Source organism: Manis pentadactyla, chromosome 7 (genome assembly GCF_030020395.1).
Source record: "Manis pentadactyla isolate mManPen7 chromosome 7, mManPen7.hap1, whole genome shotgun sequence".
NCBI classification, from domain to species: Eukaryota; Metazoa; Chordata; class Mammalia; order Pholidota; family Manidae; genus Manis; species Manis pentadactyla.
The window spans coordinates 106969495-106984481 of NC_080025.1; the positions used below are offsets into that span (position 1 = coordinate 106969495).

The 14987-nt window shown below is 38.8% G+C and overlaps 1 protein-coding gene across 4 annotated transcripts in view; it reads right to left on the reverse strand.

The window, feature by feature from the left end:
• The window catches only part of DPY19L1 (dpy-19 like C-mannosyltransferase 1), a 108597-nt gene that overhangs the window by 6132 nt on the left and 87478 nt on the right, over window positions 1-14987 (reverse strand). For all 4 annotated transcript variants that reach the window (XM_036897358.2, XM_057504652.1, XM_057504651.1 and 1 more), the window contains 5 exons: window positions 9201-9225; window positions 8132-8251; window positions 6534-6708; window positions 5665-5764; window positions 1664-1789 (listed from right to left, as the gene is read on the reverse strand). In XM_036897358.2, the coding sequence (XP_036753253.2) occupies window positions 1664-1789; window positions 5665-5764; window positions 6534-6708; window positions 8132-8251; window positions 9201-9225 (546 nt within the window). The remainder of the gene's footprint in view (window positions 1-1663; window positions 1790-5664; window positions 5765-6533; window positions 6709-8131; window positions 8252-9200; window positions 9226-14987) is intronic.

The window sequence follows — 14987 nt, forward strand, 5'->3', positions numbered from 1 at the left end:
AGATGGAGACGTTTCAAAACCACTTAACCCACTTCTGATTTTGTCTGGTGTGCAAGATTCCTTGCCATACTTCCTACATTTGTCTTTCATCCTTTCTTGTGCTTAAAAAAACAGTGCTCTGTCCATCAGAACATGAGCCTGCTATAGTTGTGCAAATCCAAGGAGCCCCAGCCTCTGCAATTTCCATATAATTCAACACTATGCAAGGGCTTAGAAAAAGATGAAGAATTCTGAATCAAGGCTCTACGTTAGCTGGGGCAGAGAAGGTCATGAAACATCATTTTTCTGTCTCAGTAACCTACAGATGTCTCAGGCTGGCATACCTAATTGGGGAGGGAAGCCTAGAGAAACAAAAAAATTCCAGTGCTGGAGGAAATCTCTATCAAGAAACTGAGTTCTTTTGCTTGCAAATGCTAGGCAACCAGTCATTTATTACAATGGCCTCATAAAATGTCTTGAGAGATGCTTAGGACATTTTCCCCTAAATTTATATAACATAGTTACTTAAAGGTGAGCAGATGAATTTCATATATATTCTTATATTCATAAGGACTTCAAGTACTATCTAAATTATGACTCTAAAAACAGTAATATTTTCTATAGAGCCTGATTAAATTCAAGTCACCTGGGATATATTCATTGAAAAATCATTGAACAATTAACAATTATTTGAGTTTTTTTGTGGGCAATGTTGATAGATACTATGTAACAAAACTATTTTTACTCCTGAGTCAGTATTTAATTATTTTGTCTTAACATCCTTGTGTATCACTGGAAAAACATGGTGAATGAGTATGATTAAGGCAAGATAGAATAATCCCCTGAAAACTTGTGTTTAGTTAAGAGTAGTGAGAATTTTGAATATACTCTTCCATAAAATATCCTTGACTTCTGATGAAATTGCTCATGTCTGTGCTCCTTAAGGAGTGCATGCTTTGGTATTTTAATAGCAATCTACTGTCATCTGCTGCCTAGTCACCTAAATGCAACATGTCTAAAGAGTCAACTTCAGAATTTGTATTTGCTCTTACAATCTTACTAACTTTTGTTGCTATACTCTGCTTAAGTGAATTGCTCTGTTGAAATGATATTTTTAAAAACTATACACCCAAGAGAATGTGAGTCATACTAAAGCTAATTACCTTCCCACTCAAATAAAATGTGAAACAGCAAGAAATTTTCACTCTGTGTTGATGCTGGGAGGGGGTCCCGTCTATCACCAGACACCACGAGGTACACAGGTGTGGTATGGACAAAGGAGTCCGTTGACTCTCACTGCCTCACTAACTTTACCATAATGAGTCTCTCCAACATTTGGTTTCAGACTCTAAGTCTTTTGAAAGAAAATATATTCTCCACTAAAAGTTTTTAAAAACATAAAGGCAATAATGAGCAGTTTGAGAAATAATCAACTGATACCAATAATATGCCTTTAAGGTAATATTCATATACAAATCATCAGATATTACAACAGATATTTATGATGACTAGAAAAGAAAAAAAACACTCCAATTCAAATAATTATCTAAAAAGCCTTTTCCACTTACACTTTGCTACATGTTATATACATCTCACACACACAACTAGTAAAGCACTTACCATGGGAATGGATTAACTTTTCTTGTCTTATGAATATAAAATTTTAGCTGTGTTGAATACTCACTTGGATCTTCTTATACACCAGGACTCTTCTAGAATGTAATAATTCACTTGTAATTTTATCAATTCTCTCTTTACTTCTTCAGCTGGTTTTCGACTATACATTGAGTATACTATTTTCGTTCTGGCTCTTTAAAGAAAAATAATTGGGCAGAAGATTTTCACAATTAAAAGGATGTAATCAACCTGTTTGGAAGAAAGCACTGAATGGAACTGGAAGGAAGATTATACAGAAGAAGCAGGTCAAGAGAATGTTCTTCACAGGAGTTCCTGCTGAAATGCAGCTGGGAGGTCAGAAGAAAAAGGGGCCCAGAGTCCTGGCAATAGACATTCGGTTTAAGGCACCCCTTCATTCCCAAACTTAGTCGTTTTGCTTGTTTGCTTGCTTATTTTTGCTTTAAATTCTTCATCCCTCTACCCCAAATAAGGGTAAGATGCCCCTGTGCATGGATGGGGAGGCACTACACAAACACAGCTATAGGACTTCTCTAAAGCTGCAACAGCCCTGACTTTGAGAGAAGCAATAATTAACACTAAATGGCTCTACATTGTGTTCCTAGATTTTAAAAAAAACCTAAACTTACTCAACACAACTGCTCTGGAACTAAGCTTGCTGAAACTGATCTTTTAATGAAAAAATCTTTTCATTTATAAAATATATATCCCACTGTTATACAAAAGAATATATTAGTAAGATTCATCGAATTACATAGGGAAATAAATAGCTTGACCTACCCTAGAAATTGGATGAAAATTAAATCTACTTTTTTTCAAAGAGAATATAATACCTTAACTTGTGGAAAAAAACAGTAAAAAGTAAAAAACCAGATCATGCTAGCAGGCAATATTGATGAAAAGCAGAATAAAACCCTCTTTGAATGGGATTCTATTTCAACTGACCCCTCTGAATTAAAAAAAAAAGCCTATGAGAAAACCTTAATAAAAGCTATAGGCTTAGGAGAGATTGATTTAAGATGGCGACATGAGAGATATGCTTCTTGTCACTTTGTATCATAAACCATTGACTATTTATTATCAAAGACAAGCAAAACAGCATGCATTTGAAGATTTATAGCTAGAAATAATTACTATAATTTAAAATGTAGTTTTTATAATATAAGTGTAATTGCAGTATTTATGCTTATTTCTACTTCTTATGAACACTGGCATTTAAGTTAAAAGGAAGCCACAAAAAAAAATGTGTTAGAAATGGTAAAACAAAACAAAATAAAACAAAACACCCACAGCCAATATTATATTGCTAAATACAATGAGATATTTTATAGGCTTAGCAAACATTCGGATTTTCTATGTAGTTGAATATTTTAAGAGGTTAAGAAGTATTTTCTGGAAGATACCATCAAACATCCATTACTTCAAAATGGTAAATGTAAATGTTTTAGTAATTGTAAACTAGGCTAAACCAATTATTAATTGCAACTTGAACCATTAAATTTACTGTCAGAAAACAAACAAACAAAAAAAACTATAGGCTTAGTACTGGAGGTCCTAGCCACAGCAATCAGACAACACAAGAAACAAAAGGCATCCAGATTGGTAAGGAAGAAGTCAAACTGTCACTGTTTATAGATGACATGATATTATACATAAAAAACCCTAAAGAATCCACCCAAAAAGTACTAGAAATAATAACTGAATTCAGCAAAGTTGCAGGATACAAAATTAATAGACAGAAATATGTTGCAATCCTATATACTAATGATGAAGTAGCAGAAAGAGAAATCAGGAAAACAATTCCATTTACAATTGCATCAAAAAGAATAAAATCCCTAGGAATAAACCTAACCAAGGAGGTGAAAGACCTGTACCCTTAAAACTACAAGACACTCATGGGAGAAATTAAAGAAGACACCAAAAAAAGGAAATACATCCCATGCTCATGGATAGGAAGAATTCATATTGTCAAATGGCCATCCTGCCTAAAGCAATCTACGGATTTAATGCAATCCCTATCGAAATACCAAAAGGTATTCTTCAACAAACTAGAACAAATAGTTCTAAAATTCATATGGAACCACAAAAGACCCTGCAAGGCCAAAGCACTCCTGAGAAGGAAGAATAAAGCTGGAGGAATTACGCTCCCAACTTCAAGCTCTACTACAAAGCCACAGTAATCAAGACAATTTGGTACTGGCACAAGAACAGACTCATAGATCAATGGAACAGAATAGAGAGCCCAGATATAAACCCATACATATACGGCCAATTAATATATGATATAGGAGCCATGGATATACAATGGGTAAATGATAGTCTCTTCAACAACTGGTCTTGGCAAAACTGGACAGCTACATTTGTAGTTGGCAAAACTACACAAGTACATCTTACAGCTACATGTAAGAGAATGAAACTGGATTACTATCTAACTCCATACACAAAAGTAAACTTGAAATGGATTAAAGACCATACAACTCTTAGAAGAAAACATAGGCAAAAATCTCTTGAATATAAACATGAGCAACTTTTTTCCTGAACACATCTCCTCATGCAAGGGAAACAAAAGCAAAAATGAACAAATGGGACTATACCAAACTAAAAAGCTTCTGTACAGCAAAGGACACCATCAGTAGAACAAAAAGGCATACTACAGTAAGGGAGAATATATTCATAAACAACATATCCAAAAAGGGGTTAACATGCAAAATATATAAAGAACTCACAAGCCTCAACACCCAAAAAGTAAATAATCCTATTAAAAGGTAGGTAGAGGATCTGAACAGACACTTCCCCAAAGGAGAAATTCAGATGGCTAACAGGCACATGAAAAGATGCTCCACATGATTAATTATCAGGGAAATGCAAATGAAAACCATACTGACATATAACCTCACACCAGTTAGGATGTCCAACATCCAAAAAGACAAATAAGAAATGCTGACGAGGATGTAGGGGACCCTCCTACACTGTGGATGGGAATGTACATTAGCTCAACCATTGTGGAAAGCAATATAGAGGTTCCTCAAAAAACTAAAAATGAATACCATTTGACCCAGGAATTCCACTCCTAGGAACTTACCCAAAGAAAACAAGATCCCAGATTCAAAAAGACATATGCACCCCTATGTTTATCACAGAACTATTTACAACAGCCTAGATATGGAAGCAACCTAAGTGTCCATCAGTAAATGAATGCATAAAGAAGATGTGATACATATACACAATGGAATATTATTCATCCATAAGAAGAAAACAAATCCTACCACTTGCAACAACATGGATGGAGCTGGAGGGTATTATGCTCAGGGAAATAAGCCAGGCAGAGAAAGACAAATACCAAATAATTTCACTTATTTGTGGAGTGCAACAACAAAACAAAACTGAAGGAACAAAACAGCAGCAGACTCACAACCCAAGAGACTAGCGGTTACCGAAGGGAAAGGGACTGGCTGGGGTTGGTTGGTGGGGGAGAAGGGGATTAAGGGGCATTATAATTAGCATTCACAATATAGGTAGGTCATAGAGAAGTCAGTACAGCACGAAGACAAGTAATGACTCTACAGCATCTTACTACACTGATGGACAGTGATTGCAATGGGGTGGGGGGGACTTGATAATATGTGTGAATGTTGACACAACAATGTTGCTTGTGTGAAAACTTTACAATAGTGTACATCAATTATATCTTAATTAAAAAAAACAATTATAGGCTTATGAATCTTCCGGAGAACTTAAGGAGAATGACGACTTAAAGGGCCTGGGTGTTTTGGAGCCCTGTACCTGCAGCGAACTGACACAGAATGACTTCTTCTTGCTGCCTAATAGAGAAGATAACCCCAAAGGCTGTATGTTGTGTGACTGCCATATGGAGCCTTAACAGTTTGTATCAAACTCTGCCATCTTATTTTGGCATTCTTTTCTTTCTTAACTCTGTAACAGTTGACCATATCCTTTTTGAAACACTCCTTTTTATTTTGCTGGTTCCCTCAATCACTGTCTATTTGTATGAAAAATTTGTTTTCAATAATGTGAGCGTTGTATACTAACCTCAAACCTGCATCTTCATAGTGTGGATGATTCACAACAGGTCGAAGAGCAGAGAGTTTCACACTGGCCATTGTGGGCATTGCACCTGCGAACACTGCATCTGCAAAACAGGAAGAAAGATCTGAGAAAGTCACCTGGTGAGCATCGCAGACTCTCCTTCTGGTCAGCTCTACTTCCCAGGTGAAAAGCTGCAGCCCAGAGAGGTTCAAGACAAATGAGTCACTGGCACAACCAGAGTGAAGCATCAAATAGCCAACAAGACTGTGGTCAGCAGCCAGGCTTGGTAAACAATTTTCCTTGGGAGATACAGCCTCATCATTCTCATCACTGAGGATTTGGCTGTGGGGATGGTGGCGGGGGGGTGGGGCAGCCAGGGAGGTGGTTATTTTTTCTTAATTTTTTAATACCTTAGAAACCTTTCCTGATTCTAAGGACGTTTCCAAGGAATTCTGGGAGAATGATTTAATATTTAGTCATTTCATAGTCAGATGACAACAAAATCTCCCTTTATTCATGAATAAAACATCACAGTCCATAAGTTCATTTCAAGAAAGAATGTGAAGAACTAAGATTAAGAACTCATTAGGAAAATAAGCATAAGAAAAATTATTTTAAACTGTGGCATGCAAAACTTAGAAAAAATTAGAATTTATGGAAAATAGCAAAATAAATTACTAAGAAAATAGGTATAACATTTCCTTTGTAAACCCACTTAAGTCAGACTGACATCTCTCTTTTTTCTGGATAATCTAGAAGCAGCACTGTTTAGAAAGTATAATACCATTTGAAATAACAGTTTTAGGATTTTGCATTGGTATATAAAATTGTAGGGGAAATTGTAGCTAAATAATATGTGTGTTTTTTTTTACCTGGTTTGGTACTATATTTGATCCATTCTATAAGTTCTTCTTGTGGCAAATTGCTGAACTCCCCTACAATATTCCACTGGGTTTGTAGATTTGCTGAACCTTGTATTGACATTGCTGCTAATACAGCGAAAACAACAGCACCAGGATGTACTCTGCAGAAGAGCCATCCAAATAGCTGAAACCAAATTAAAAGTACATTGATGATTATTAATTCAAAGCAGTCTGTATCTAATAAGCAAAAATTCTCCACAGGGAAGAACAGGGTCTCTGCTACAGTTCCAAATAAAAGATTAATTATCCTAATGGAAAGTTCCAGACACAATGACCTGAGAGATCAAAAGAATTCTACTGTTAGTCTTATATAAGCGGGACATACTTTAAGAAGTTCTTCTCTCAGTTTGCTCTCTCTCATTCCAGATTCAGGAAAGGCCAGACCACCTACATAATTTGCCAGGCCCAGTGCAAACTGAAAATATGGTGCTCCTTGTTTGAAATTATTAAGAAGTTCTAAACAGCAATAGCAGAGCATCAAACTAGGTGCAGGGAGCTTCCAAGTGTGGGCCCTGTGCACTCACAGAGGTCCCATATCTGGGAAGCCAGCCTATGGCAAGGCGCTCTGTCATCAGTACTGGTGCAGGCTGGGATTTGAGAGGAGAGGCTTCCCACCAGCCTCCTTTTGAGGTCCCAGCCTGCCAGCATCAGGAATAGTGGCCTCCTTCCAGAGTCACTCTCAGAGGGCCACAGCTACTTTACAATAATACCAACATGCTGACTGGGAATCTTGAGGCTGGCTAAGCTTTTCCATATTCATGTAGTCCACACTCAATAATAACGTTTTGTCCCTAGTTCTTTTCTAAATATTATTTCTCTACAGGTCTGTAGGGCTGGATTTCAAGCTCCTTAAGGGCATACATATAGTTTTGCTTTTTGATTTTTCTATTTATCACAACTGTAACACCCAGAGCATGGTATAGATGCTTCATAAATATTTGCTAAGTGTAAAAGAGGTACTGTTGCCGGGCCTTGGCTGGCTGACGGATGAAAGGCTGACACTATGTGGAACATAAATCTGTGAATACAGAGCAAGGAGGCAGTTATCTAGGAAAAATAAGTAGCAAACCACCAAGATGGCTTAAACTAAATTTAAAAAAGTAAAGTTAGGGATATGCATACTAATACATATTCAAATAAATGGAAATAAATGTTAAAGCGTGATGCTGGTAAAGAATATATAATTTGAAAGTATCTATAACTTGAAAACACTTGTTAGAATTGTGATATGAATGTCAAGAAAAAAAAAAAACTTCTACAGTTAAGCTCTGCTTTCTGTCAACATCTGTAGTAATCATTCAGGAATTCAGCCTATATTGATTCAGTGTTTGCTGTATGCCAAAGACTGCTTTGGAAGTTAGACAGATAAAAGATCTGCTCTGGCCTTCACCCTTTAGGAAAGACTAATAGAGAGCTATGAAGAACTTTAACTACAGCAATTTAAAGAACTTTGGGTAATTCAGTATTATTTTAGAACCACTCAATAACAAATGCTGGAGTGTAAAATTATCAGAGCGGCTGTAACACCAAGGTGATGACAGTCTTACCTGTCTTGAGCAGATCAAGGATGCCATGACACACATGTGTGGTGTCAAGAAGAGTTTTAGTCTCATGATTAAAATGCCAAGGACTGCATACGCTAAGAGTTGCAATGCATGATAAACGAGCTGAAAGAAAGAGAAATGATTTTTTACTTCTACTGTTTGTGAAGTTTAAGAATATATTGTTAAACTGGTGAATATATAGAACAGGGTGCTTTCTCTTAATAACAATACTTTGATTTATGAAATAAATCTAAAGTTTGTTGTCAAACTTCTCCATTTTATTAGAGGGCTAAAATTATAAAGTCATAAGGCAAGCAGTTCTCTAACTGCTCAGAGTCAAGCCTGAGGGTGAAAAATCACGCTTTTCATTCTACCAAATAGCTACCAACAGATTAAGGCAGGAAAGTGGTAAACAAAAATAAATGCTGTTTAAGATCCCAGAGATCTTCCACCTTGGAAGAGCCAACAAAACCAAGTTGAAACATGCCATACAGTACGTTTAACTGTCGTTACCACGCTGTTGCTAAGAGTGTATCTTACAAGTTCTCAGCACAAGAAGAAAAAAAAAATTGTATCTATGGTGACAGATGTTACAGACTCACTGTGGTGATCATTTCACAGTGTATAAAAATTCAAATTATTATGTTGTCCACCTGAAACTAAAATGATGTTATATGTCAATTTTACCTCAATTCAAAAGAAAAAAACCCAGCTTGAATCAGTTGGGAGTGGCAACCAATCACATCTCTGAAGGCTCAGGGCAAGGGGAGCAGAGAGGACAGGACCACCATCATGCAAAAGGGACTCTACTCCACGTATGCCCCTTGGTGAGCTCCAGGGATAAACTGCTCTTGCCAGGAGCACCATCAGGGCAGAGCAAAAGCCTTGGCCACTGAATCGTTTTACCAAAGGACTGGTCATGTTTACAGTGCTCTCATAAAAACACCGGGCAGCCTGTTTGGCAGATGATTAATGACAATTACCAGTAAGCTTAGAAATAGAACTAGAAAGAAGGGTCCAAATACATACACACACTAAAATAAGGTAAATTTCAGTAATATTGAGTCTTTACCTCTCCATGATCAAACTGCTGTTTTCTAAAATGGAAAAAGAAATATTTCTATTGAATCATTATTGAAGCACTTACTTCAATTATTTGCATTTTTATCTTACAAATACGTGTTTTGCAATTTTAAGATATTCCCTGAGGACACACATACTTAAATCAAAACAGTTATAAGTCAAAAGTGGTGCTACAATCTTTTAAGACAGCTTACTATTATTTTTTTAATGGCAATGTTGCATATCCTGTGTATTTAACTACATGGGTATTTATGGGGCCAGCAAAAGGCACGCTGTGGTGCAGCAGATGCCTCAGTTGCAGCAGGGAGGGAAGAGGGACTCTGAAGTCTCGCAGCCCCACACCCCTGCTTCCTTCCGTCCCTCAGCGACCCCATAAACTGGAGCTGCTAGAGAGACAGTTTACAAAGCCACATTCAAGACCTTCGCAGCAGCAGCTCTGGAGTACACAAATAGCCCCAGAATTCCACCCTTCACTCCGCTTGCTAGTTTTAATTTCCTGAGAAAGGGTACATACTTGGAGACACCGCCCCCCACCTTACTCTATGCCGATTCTCATCACAGCAGTGAGGGCAATCTTTAGAAAATGGAATCCATTCATGCTACCCCCTTAAAGCTCTCCAATGGGTTCCTTTTAAAATTACAACAAACTCTCAAATTCTCACCATGTTACACATGGTCTTCCTAAGCTGGTCCCGTCTCATTTTTGAAACTCATCTTCTACCATGTTCCCTATTGCTCACTTTGCTCCAGACACACGTTATGCCTCCAAATATCCGAGAGGCACCTCTGACACCCATCTTCAGTGCCCCTCTTCTTCATAACTCCTACTCCATATCTCTGCTTTACCTTCTCATCAGAAATAAAAAGTCCATTTATTGGTTTACTTGATTGTCATCCGTGTCTCCCTTCTAAAATGAACCCTTCAGGAGTACAGGGAAGAAATCCATCCAGCCATTCAACTTCACCAAGCACTGATGACACTGGAGATTCAGGGGTAAACAGGTAGAAGAAAATCTTTGCTCTCAAAAGCTTACATATAAGTCATGGGAGACAAACAAAAAACAAATGAAGAAACACATCACAAGGTGGTAAGTAATGTAGAGAAAAAGGCACCAGGGTGTAAGAAAGATGCAGGAGTGCTAATCAATGTGGTCACCAACTGAATGACATTTGAACAAGGCCTGAGGAGTTGACAGTTTGAGCCTGAGGGTCCCTCAAGGAAGAGCACTTCAGGCAGAGAGAAAAGACAATACCAAGCCCCATGGTATGAAGGTCCTCAACAGGCTGACAACACAGACAGCAAGACCAGAAAGAGAGCAGCGGGAGAAGGGCAGGGCCACATGAGACAGGGATCTGGGGGAAGCATGCTGGCATGGGGTACATTCTAGGTTCAGTTTGTGTTCACAAAATTTGAGATTCTCACTAATACCCAAGTAGAGATGACAAACAAGGAGTCACATATATAAATCTGGAGTTCAAGAGAGAAGCCAGGTCAGAGATACAAACTGTGACTTGATAACAACACACCTTCTCTATCTTAAGCACCAATGTATTCCCAAGACCTAGAACAATGCCTGGCACTGACAGCTCAGTACTTTTTGAATGAATAAATAATTCAACTGACCACTAATCCAGGTAGCGTACAATCTGATTTGAGAATTTGGTTTTAAAAATATTCATGTTATCACCAAACTCAGTAAAAATATAGGGCAAATGAGGGAGAGAACCAAGATGGCGGTGTGAGTAGAGCAGCGGAAATCTCCTCCCAAAACCACATATATTTTTGAAAATACAACAAAGACAACTCTTCCTTAAAGAGAGACTAGAAGACACAGGACAACAGCCAGACCACATCCATACCTGCGAGAACCCAGTGCCTCACGAAGGGGGTAAGATACAAGCCCCAGCCCAGCGGGACCCGAGCGCCCCTCACCCCAGCTCTGGGAGGGAGGAGAGGAGTCGGAGCGGGGAGGGAGAGGGAGCCCAGGACTGCTAAACACCCAGCCCTAGCAATCCACACCAGAGCACAGACATACGGTGCATGCGTGGGGTCCTGGATACTAGGGAAACAGGACAGTAAGACCTGTGAGCAGGTCCCCACAGCCAGCGCACCTGGGACAAAGAAAAGTGAGTGCTTTTTGAAAGTCTTAAAGGGACAGGAACCCCACAGCTGGACAGAAGCGCCCTGGGACACTTAGCCCAGCAGCTGTGAACCTCAGGAAGCTGTGGGTGCCTGAACCCCCACAGCACAGCTTGGAGGCCCCTCACCACGATAAACAGCCTCCCGCCTGTTCCCCCTCCAACGCGGCTCCGCCATATTGGAGCAGCAGCCTGAGGCCAGCCACGCCCACAGCAACTGCAGAGCTAAATAACTCCATAGCGGCTGGGCAAGATCAGAAGCCCCATCTGCATGCAGCTGCCAAGCACAAGCCGCTAGAGGCCGCTGTTCTCCCAGGAGAGGAAGGCCATAAACTGGCAAGAAAGGACTTTCTCCCACCCAACACACGCGCCAGCTCCCCACAAATATATCTATCACCATGAAAAGGCAGAAGAAATTGATACAGACCAAGATCACAGAGGCAAACCCTGAGAAGGAGATAGACCTAACCAGCCTTCCTGAAAAAGAATTAAAAATAAAGCTCATAACCAGGCTGATGGAGATGCAGAGAAATATGCAAAAGCTAAGGGATGAAGTCCGGAAGGAGATTACAGACGTCCGGAGGGAGATTACAGAAATGAAACAATCTCTGGAAGGATTTATAAACAGAATGGATAAGGTGCAAGAGGCCATTGATGGAATAGAAACCAGAGAACAGGAACGCATAGAAGCTGACGCAGAGAGAAGATAAAAGGATCTCCAGGAATGAAACAATATTAAGAGAACTGTGTGACCAATCCAAAAGGAACAATATCCGCATTAGAGGGGTACCAGAAGAAGAAGAGCGAGAAAAAGGAATAGAAAGAGTATTTGAAGAAATAATTGCTGAAAACTTCCCCAAACTAGGGGAGGAAATAATCGATCAGACCATGGAAGTGTACAGAACTCCCAACAGAAAGGACCCAAGGAGGACAACACTAAGACACATAATAATTAAAATGGCAAATATCAAGAACAAGGACAGAGTTTTAAAGGCAGCTAGAGAGAGGAAAAAGGTCACCTACAAAGGAAAACCCATCAGGCTATCATCAGACTTCTCAACAGAAACCTTACAGGAAAGAAGAGAATGGCATGATATACTTAATGCAATGAAAGAGAAGGGCCTTGAACCAAGAATACTGTATCCAGCACAACTATCATTTAAATATGAAGGAGGGATTAAACAATTCCCAGACAAGCAAAAGTTGAGGGAATTTGCCTCCCACAAACCACCTCTACAGGATATTTTAGAGGGACTGCTCTAGATGGGAGCACTTCTAAAACTAAATAGATGTCACCAGAGAAAATAAAATCACAGCAAAGAAAGCAGACCAACCAAATACTAACTAAAGGCAAAAAATAAAATCAACTACCCACAAAAGCAGTTAAAGGAAGCACAAAAGAACACAGAATAAAACAACCAACATATAAAGAACGGAGGAGGAGGAATAAGAAGGGAAAAAATAAAGAATGACCAGACAGTGTCTAAAATAGCTCAGTAAGTGAGTTAAGTTAGACAGTAAGATACTAAAGAGGCTAACCTTGAACCTTTTGGCAACCATGAATCTAAAGCCTGCAATGGCAATAATTACATATCTTTCAATAATCACCCTAAATGTAAATGGACTGAATGCACCAATCAAAAGACACAGAATAATAGAATGGATAAAAAAGCAAGACCCATCTCTATGCTGCTTACAAGAGACTCACCTCAAACCCAAAGACTATAGGAACAAAGAAAGACTGAAGGAACAAAACAGCAGCAGAATCATAGAACCTAAGAACAGACTAACAGTTACCAAAGGGAAAGGGACTGGAGAGAAAGGGAGGAAAGGGAGGGATAAGGATGAGGAAAAAGAAAGGGGACATTACGATTAGCATGTATAATGTGGGGGGGCATGGGGAGGGCTGTGCAACACAGAGAAGACAAGTAGTGATTCTACAGCATCTTACTACACTGATGGACAGTGACTGTAATGGGGTTTGTGGGGGGGGATTTGGTGAAGGGGGGACCCTAGTAAACATAGAGGGATTCTTCATGTAATTGTAGATTAATGACAATAAAATTAATTAATTAATAAAAAAATATATAGGGCAAATGAAAGAAGTGAAGAGGATCCTTCTTCATTCTTCTTTCATGCCATTTATATCAGTTACCATTTATTGAGCACCAACAGTTACTGTGCCCACTACATCCCAATAACTCAGACCTTACAACTATTTATTATATCAACTTAGAGCTGAGGAAAGCAAGTCACACAGCTATTCAGTGGCAAAGCCAGGTCTATATTCAGCCGGGACTGAGTTTAGAACCAACACAGCTTCTGCTGCATCATGCTGCCTTGTATCCTATTTTGCCCATAGGTCCCTGAATAAAGGGGATACTGGTACTCACATCTTCATAATGAAAATATCTCTTATCCCTCCCCTTTTTATACTGGCATATGACTTTGGTACCTCTGTGATATGAAATGTCAATGTGCCATCCTCTTTTCAAAAAAGCTCTGATCCTACTTGAATTGAAAACCCCATGAAGTTCTGTGGTTTTCTATAATTGTTTCCATAGTTGAATTATTCTTAAGAGGACTGCGTTGTTTCTGTGAGAAGTTCCACCTGTCTCTTCCAGCACTGCATACTAGAGCTCTAACTTCATAGCTCCTCCTGAGCTGTTCAGAAACAATTTCATCTCAAATGAAGAGAAATTCTGGCATTATACATGAGAAGCTTCTCCTTCTCCCCTGGCCCTCAAGGGCTCCAAGTATAAGCAAGGGCACAGTTACAGCAAATTATTTCTAAATGAGAACAAGAATTGTCTCAGGACTATGTGCAATAATTTATCACTGGTTGGTAGAAATTTGGAAATGAGAGAATAATATATAGGCTGTGTGTACTCAAGTTATAAAAGAAAATACAGACACACATTCAATAATCTCTACCCCTTAAAAAAAAATGCCACAGAAGAACGAAAGTAGAATTAAAACTTCCTTTACTCCACCTTCCAATCCCATATTCCTAACAGTTACAGTTTTTATCTTTCCAGATCTTTCCAAAGCACAATAGACAAAATCTTCATATTTTTAACAAAAATGTAATCACCCTACATATATATTTTTGTTGTCATTTTTTTAATTAAATGATTCATGACGGCAATATTTCCAGAAAGATGGCCCAGCATTCCACTCTATCATCAGTCATAATTGAACAAAACCATAAATAGTAGATATTTCAATTGTTTCCATTTTCCACATTACACACCCCACCACAAAGGGTTAGCTCCATACTGTTATCTCTGCCTTCCTGTGAGTACTTCTACAGGACACAGTTTCCCTGGTGGAAATGCTGGGTTATGGGACAGGCCTGTATGTTTCCTTGCAAACTGCCCTCTCTCAGGTACTCCCTCCCACCCTTGCAAGCACTGGGTATCATGCTTTACAAACCTGCTAAGTAAAAAGGTTTCCCTTTATCTTTATCATGGGATTGAGCACTTTTTCGAGTTTCTGCTAGTCATATGTAAGTTTTCACTCACTCAACTACTATTCTTTACTATGTGGCCAGCACTGCATATAAACTATTGAATCCAATAAAAATGATCCCTCCCTTCAGGAGATGCAGGCAACACACCAGTATTTAACTATAAAT